This window comes from Parambassis ranga, chromosome 2 (assembly GCF_900634625.1).
Source record: "Parambassis ranga chromosome 2, fParRan2.1, whole genome shotgun sequence".
Lineage (NCBI taxonomy): Eukaryota > Metazoa > Chordata > Actinopteri > Ambassidae > Parambassis > Parambassis ranga.
The window spans coordinates 19,681,148-19,688,387 of record NC_041023.1 but is presented as its reverse complement, the minus strand read 5'-3'; the positions used below and the strand labels follow the sequence as shown (position 1 = coordinate 19,688,387).

The following is a 7,240-nucleotide window of genomic DNA, read 5'->3' as shown; positions in this document are numbered from 1 at the left end:
GATTCTCTGCCTGTTATGGCCTCCTGAAGTCTAATAGAAGTGTTAAAATTTGCAGTTCATACCACGGCCTATAGGGGCTGGCTCCAAAAGTGTGTCAAACCCTCATAGGCCTCGTTCACACTGGAGAAAGTCAATCCAACTAGCGTGGGATTGTATCCAGATAGCCTTTATGCTCAATACGTTCCAACCTATTTTCAAATCTGGCTATCACACTCAATCCAGCTAGGTGGTGCCTCAGAGTCCATTCAGGCCATGGTAGGACAGCGTGCATGCATGCCTCATGCGTTTTGGTTTGTTTTTGTCCCGTGTCGCTTTAGTTCTTTAGTTTTTTCGGTTCAAAAAGCAGTTTATTCCTTTGTAGCAATGTTGAAAATAAACTTGGAGTAAAGCTGCCGTAGTTCGACAGTTGTTTACATACGGCTTTTGTAGGCGACCCGGACACTGTCCCCGTAAACCCGTGAAGTATGACGTCGTTAGCAGGATTTCCTCAGTGTGAACGTGGTCTAAGACAACAGAATGAATATGTTTACACGAGTCATTTTGCTGTAAATTCAAACATTTGGCCCTAAAAGCTTCGGGTTCTCTGTGAAAATCTGAGCGATGTGCAGGGTTTTTCCTTTCCTGGTCATGACCATGCTCCTTTTTTTTTTCTGCGACCCCGTCTAACCCCGCTCCAAAACCTTCAGCCCCCTTTGAGAGATTGAAGTAAGTGGTTCCAGATTTTGGCCTGAAGGTAAACTGTCAATCAAGCGGTGGGAATCCAGGCTGGGTTTCGTAATACTCTAACTGTCCCCCACAACATCTCATCCGGAGAGGAGGCGGTTCACAGGAACGTCGTCTGAATCATCCTCTACCATTGCTGTCCCGTCTGACTAACAACAAAGTCGTATATTTGTTAAATCTACATTTACAACATCGTCCTACGTGTCTGCCTGGTCAGTTACTGTCACTCCTGTTTATCTCCGTCTAACCCTGTGTTTTCTTTTCTCCCCTGTCATTTATGTATCTGCATGTGTCATCTCTGTCATGACCGCAGGCAGAAGTAGGGTTGGAGGGACGCACTGTTACCACCGTGCTTTCATCAGATGCCTGAGTTTATTCGTCAGGAAAGATCTGTTGGGATCTGCGGCGTCTGCATGATGAAATATGTTGTGTATGTACATGCAACCTTTGCAAAGCTTTTGTACGTATGTTGGAGTTTTGAGCTAACTACCTTAGCATATGCTAACAAGCTTAGCATATGCTAACTAGGTTATAGCATGCCACGGGTATATGAGAATGGTTGTAAGGCTTATCTGCTTCCGATAGATGAATTGCAGTGTTGTATTGGAGACTTTATAGTGATTCGCTTATTATTAGCTCATGCTAATGCTTCAACCCTACACGTTCCATATAACCGGGAACACATAACTCAGGATGACAGGTGGACCTTGCAGGGTTAGATGCGCTCTGACACGAGAGAAGCTTAACCAACTAATTCGACTAATTCAGGTATTTTTTTATTTGAGGAAAAGGCTCCGAGTGAGCGAACACAAACCGTTTCCTCATTTCTGGAATTCCTGCCACCTTTGAGTGGTAATTGTTGGTGCCCCCCCCCCTACAGAGACACACATACAGATACACACAGCTTCCTGACTCACTGTTGTGTGTGTTTCAATACAGGTGTGTTAGTGCACTGGTTAAAGTTTAATCTCATTAAGGGATGTGTTGTTCATTGCTCAAGGCACATCTAGTACACACACACACACACTAATTAGGCTAAAAGACACACATCACATCCGGCATGCTACCTCCAACCTGTGCAGGACCTCCAGCAGTTAAGCTACCATAGCTGGCATACCTTAGCCCTTTGTCAGGCACTCAAACTCCCTGAGAGGCTGACTGTTTAACTCTCCAGCCTTTGACCATATTAGGCTGGGAGGAAGTTAAGCTCAACTGGAGTGAATGGAAGTCACCACATCACTGCCTGCAGCTTCCTGCTGCGTCCCCACTCGTGAACACAATTACTGGACATGACAGTCATTATACCCTGCCAGAGGGACCCACACTTGACTTACATAAAGGACTTAATGGCAGCTCTTAAGAAGAGGTGGCGATGCGTCACAAAGTCTGACACGGCTTGTTACACAACTGGTTTTGAATTGGAAATTTCATATTCCCGTTCACACTGGAGAAAGGCAAAGCTGTCGTAGTTTGATGGTTGTTTACAAAACGGCTTCTGTATGCGACCCGTACACTGTCCCTGTGAACCAGAAGTATGACATGGCTAGCGGGATTTGCTATCGGCATTTGCCAGATGTAAGCCAATCCAGCTAGATCCACCTCCAAGAGGTGGATTAAAAACTATCCGGATATATCCAGATACGACCCGAATCCCACTCTAGCTGGATTGATTTCTCCAGTGTGAACAGGATCTTAGTTATGTGGACTGAATAGAATAACCAATGACAGCTTACCTTCTAGCTTTCTGTTAGTGTGATGACTGAGAGAAGCGATGTGATTGGCTGAGCTAATCTATGAAAGATGGGGGATAAACTGACGATTAATCACCTGGCAAGTATTGTTAACACTTAAACTAATGTTTGACCTACAGAGTGTGACCAACCTCATCCACTTCTGCAGTGCAACACACTGGAGCGTCCCTGGAGGGGAGTTACCCCCTCAGGGCTGTACTGTAGTGTGGGACAACTCAAGAGCCAGAGATGGATCTTCATGTTGACATATTAATCATCCACGTGTTTTAATGGGTTTACTGGTTTCCTGGTCCAGCTTTGTGACCATATATAGGACGATCTGTAAATGCTCTCCAGTCCATAGATCTTACAGTGATTACTTCACTCTTTGAGTTAATACTAAACCTCTCCTGTATCACAGTGTCTAATCTTTAAGCCTTGGCTGACCCAAAGACCACCGTACACTAAAAAAACAAAACAGGCCTATGACCTCTCATAATGAAAGTAACATTGGGTGGATTCTAATGCTAAACGCTGTAAATGTCAAAAGTTGATTCTTCAACTTTTCTGCAAAGACTGCAGATTGAGTTGGTTTCTGTGTGTGTGTGCAATAGTCAAATTTGACAATAGGTCTGTATGTGGCTTAAAGCAGTAATGTGAAATTGACTTTCTCCAGTATGAACGGGGTTGAGAGGGTGAATAATATATAATGCTAGCCAATTGTAGCATGTAGAAGGGAGAATGCAAACAAAGCCAACAACCAGCTCGCTGTGATTCATTAGCTACACTGCATTGATCTGATGTTCATGACTACGTAGCATAGCTAACGTAGCTGGATTTAAACAACTCAGACAGACTCATCCCTGGACGTTTGAATGATCTACACATCATCATCAACCAAAGATTTAAGCACATTTACAAGTTGTCCATGTTAGCAGACAAACTAACCCCATGGAAATCAGTAACACTACAAAAGACAAATGATCTTAGGGCACATTTTTTGCAGGTGGTAACAAATGTGAAGCGGATGCACAGTTGTCAGGCACATATGTGAATCATGCAGGCTCTACATATAACATGCTCACCTAACAGATAGAATGACTGGAAGGGGCCTCACTGGTATGTCTCAGTCTAATAAAGGAAGTCCTGTACAAGTGTGCATGATACATCACTGTCCTTTAACGTTCAGGAGTGACACAAGCTCACGGGGGGTTAGGTTTCACACCTGTGTTTGTAATGAATACACAAATAAATTTTTTTTTGTACGTCTCTATGTGACATCACTCTGGCCTCAGGGAGTGTGTGACAGCATGGAGCTCCTGGGTCATACTTAAGAATTTCTCACATGCACAGACACACAAAAAAATCCAGACTGGAGAGGATGATGGTGAGGAAGAAGAGTAGGAGAAAAGCGACCCTGGCCTTGCACTCGCAACTTGGGAGGCCGAGAAGAGAACAAATGTCTTTGACAGCCTAGAAATGAATTTTCCTGTCTTTACAACTGCAGCCAAAAGCCTCCCTGCAGTCCCCAGACCGCAACCCGTCAAAGAGAGATAAAATATGACCAAAATACTTTATTTAAAAAAACTCTTAGAAGGTTTCCTTTAAGTGGAATGTCCCAGCAGGGTCTGTGTCTTTCTCATGCACATGAAGTTCTTGTGTTTGTTCCTGCTAAAGGAGAAGCGCCTCTTATCATAAACCTGGAGCTTCAGACCTGGTTCACACTGAAGAAATCAACCTGACTAGAGTAGGATTGAGGCCATATCTGGATATATGCGGATTGATATCAATCCACCTCTCGGAGGTGGATCTAGCCAGATTGGCTTACATCTGGCTCAGGTCTCATACTTCTGGCTCACAGGGACAGTGTCCGGGTCACGTGCAAAAGCCAAATGTAACGACGCAGGAGCGCATACGGTCCTACTGCAGCCTGAACGGACTCTGTATATTACGAGGCACCACCTAGCAGTTTGGAGGACAACAAACAAGCCGGATTCAGCACGGACACATGTGTGTGATAGCCAGATGTGAAAATAGGTCTGAATGTATCCTGCTTAAAGGCTATCCAGCTTAAAGGCTATCCAGATTCAATCCTACTCTGACCATCTCTAATACCCCGTTCACACTGGGGAAACATATCTGGCTAAAGCGGGATTCGGGCCTATCCAGATGTTTTTTTTTTCAGAGTGTGAACACCTCGAATCCGGCAGTATCCAGTTTGATTTCAATCAATCGTCAATTAAAATCAAATTGGATACTGCCGGATTCGATTGGCTCAAATGTGGCTCAGGTGTGAACGCAAATGTGGCTAGCAAATCCAGCTAGCGGCATGCTACTTCCGGTTAGTGTCATGCTACTTCCAGTTCACGGGGCGCGACACGGGACAAAACGGACTGAACGGACTCTGTTTATTACGAGGCGCCACCTAGTGGTTTGGAGGACAGCAAACACGCTGGATGGGAAACATTGACAGCACAGTCTCAGATGATATATATATATGCACAGAATGTGTGTGTATATATATATATATATATACACAATTATGTCCTATATATATAGGACATAATCCGCGGCAAAAAACACACAGGTTATGGTGTACATGATGATGACGCAATGCTGTGCTTTCACGCTACGCCCGGTCAAATGTGCATCACTAATGCTTCCTGGTCCAGCAGACTCCCACAGGCTCAAGAGAGAAAACAAGTGGAGAGACTTTGGCCAGATAATGAAGTCATTATTTTCTTTGAGAAGAAACAAAACACTTTCTGGCAACAACAAAAAAAGTGTGTCTGGCAATTTCACGGAGCTCTGCACCAAATCATATTGATTTAATATGCAGAGTTCACTGAGTTGGCCTGAATCATATTTTTTCTTCATCATGTCTGTATCTTCACAACTGCAAGTTTGTATATATATTACACACATCAGACCAGAAGGCAGGTCTTTCTAAGTCTGTATTTGCTGCCAGACATAATCCAGATAAAGAAGAAAGAAATGTTCAAAGTACATTACTTCTTTCATCAGAACAGTCAAAGACAACACTCTCCAAAACCCATTTATCATAAAATAATTAAATAAATCATATTGTGGAGGTCAAAACCAGACGCAAATACTTATTTGTTTCCTTAAATCCACTGTCATCCATCATCCATCCATCCAGGCAGGCTAAATATCTTTCATATAGGCGCTGCCATTTTGTAAATCAGAGCCCGTGCAGTAGACGCTGTAGCAGAGCTGAAGCCTGTTGCTGTTACACTCACGTCCCCCTTTCCTCATCTTTTGTGTCATGACCCTGTGTTTCTTTCTGGTTTTGTTCTCCTTGGTTTGGGTTTTTTGTTAACCCTGTGTTCAGTTATTGTTATTTTCCTGGTAGTTGTAGGGCTGGTGTTTTGTCTCTCTGGTTTTTGTTTAGTTTCTTGTACCTTGTGCTTCCTGTTTTACTGTGATAGTCCTGTCCTCCTTATTGTGTATTGTCTTATGCTTTACTTCTTGTGGTTTCCCGCCTTGTGTGATTACCTGCTCCTCCCTAATGTGTCTCACCTGTGTCTCGTTGTCTTGCCTGCTCCCTGTGTATATAGTCTGTGTCTCCCCTTCATGCGGTGCCAATTTGTCTTGTTTGTCTTGGGATGTAAGTGTGTTTTGTCACCATGTCCAAGCCTTGCCAGCCTTTCTTTGGATCGGGTTCGTCCATTCGTCCTTCATACATTTGATGTCTCATGTCATCAGTCTGGCTGACACAATGTGTGCTTGTTGGATGGAACAGGCTACAGTGCTACATGCTAGTGTGGAAAAGTTGACTTTTTTGCAGACAGGCAGTAAAGAATCCTACGATGTCAGACATCCAGACCTCACTGTAAACACACTGTATGTTCCACGGCTCAGGTGGTGCAGCTGAATTAACCCATTCACCATGTGTTCTGTTTGTGTGTGTGTGTGTGTGTGTGGAGGTTCATCTGTGCAACACGTGCCAGGGAAGTTCTGTCATCGCCTCTATGTGGAGCGGAGGAGAGGAGAAGGAGGACGAGAAAAGCGGAGACAGATGGAGGAATATCTGGGGAGGGGAAGGCTATAAAAAGAGAGAAGGAAAAATGAGGGATGGTGAAGCATGGGTGGGACGTAGAGCCATCCAGAGGAGGGGTCTGGGGGATGATCCCTGATGGGTTTAGGCCCCTCTGACAGAAACTTTGGCTGGTATCCACCGAACATGCCTCCTGTGTGATCCTCCTGCTCCATCCATCATCCTGCCTCTAACACTTTCTTCCCTCACGGTTGCTTCATCTTTCATCCACCTCTCATCAACAAGTACTGAAAGCAACACAGACTCTGGGGCCCGAATACTGTAATCACAGAATTTGCCAAGTGGAATAGACAAGAATTTGTTTTGGTAGATTTTGGTAAACATCACATTCGTTTAATCTGTCATTCTACAACTGTAGAGATGGAGGCCAGCAACAATCGACAGCTGCAGGTGATGGTTGGCGGGTCCTCCTCCAGCCACAATAAAGCCAAGATGGCAACTGTTATATCAACTTCTTGTCCATTATTAGTTCACCATCTGGGTACTAAACATGTACAACAAAATATCTGTATAAAAATTACTTTTGTATGTCAATTGGCCTAAAAAGTATAACTGTGCACATTCAAGTTAAGTGTTTAGCATCTGTACTGTGCCCTAATTAAGCTTAGTTTAATAACAGTACACTATTAAAATGATATTTTGCGCTGTTGTTTTAACTACGGTTAGCCTAATTGCACAGCTACCATCAAGCATTTAAAATTATCTTTGA

The 7,240-nt window shown here is 43.8% G+C and overlaps 1 protein-coding gene across 2 annotated transcripts in view; it reads left to right on the top strand.

Moving 5' to 3' along the window:
- pphln1 (periphilin 1) overlaps nt 1-7,240 on the top strand; it is a 72,426-nt gene that overhangs the window by 41,908 nt on the left and 23,278 nt on the right. Inside the window, exon 12 of one of the 2 annotated variants that reach the window (XM_028421039.1) lies at nt 6,401-6,969. The exons of the other annotated variant lie outside the window; for it this stretch is intronic. Coding sequence (XP_028276840.1) covers nt 6,401-6,610 — 210 coding nt within the window. The 3' untranslated portion in view covers nt 6,611-6,969. Of the gene's footprint in view, nt 1-6,400; nt 6,970-7,240 lie in introns of those variants that run through there. 2 annotated transcript variants of the gene reach the window in all.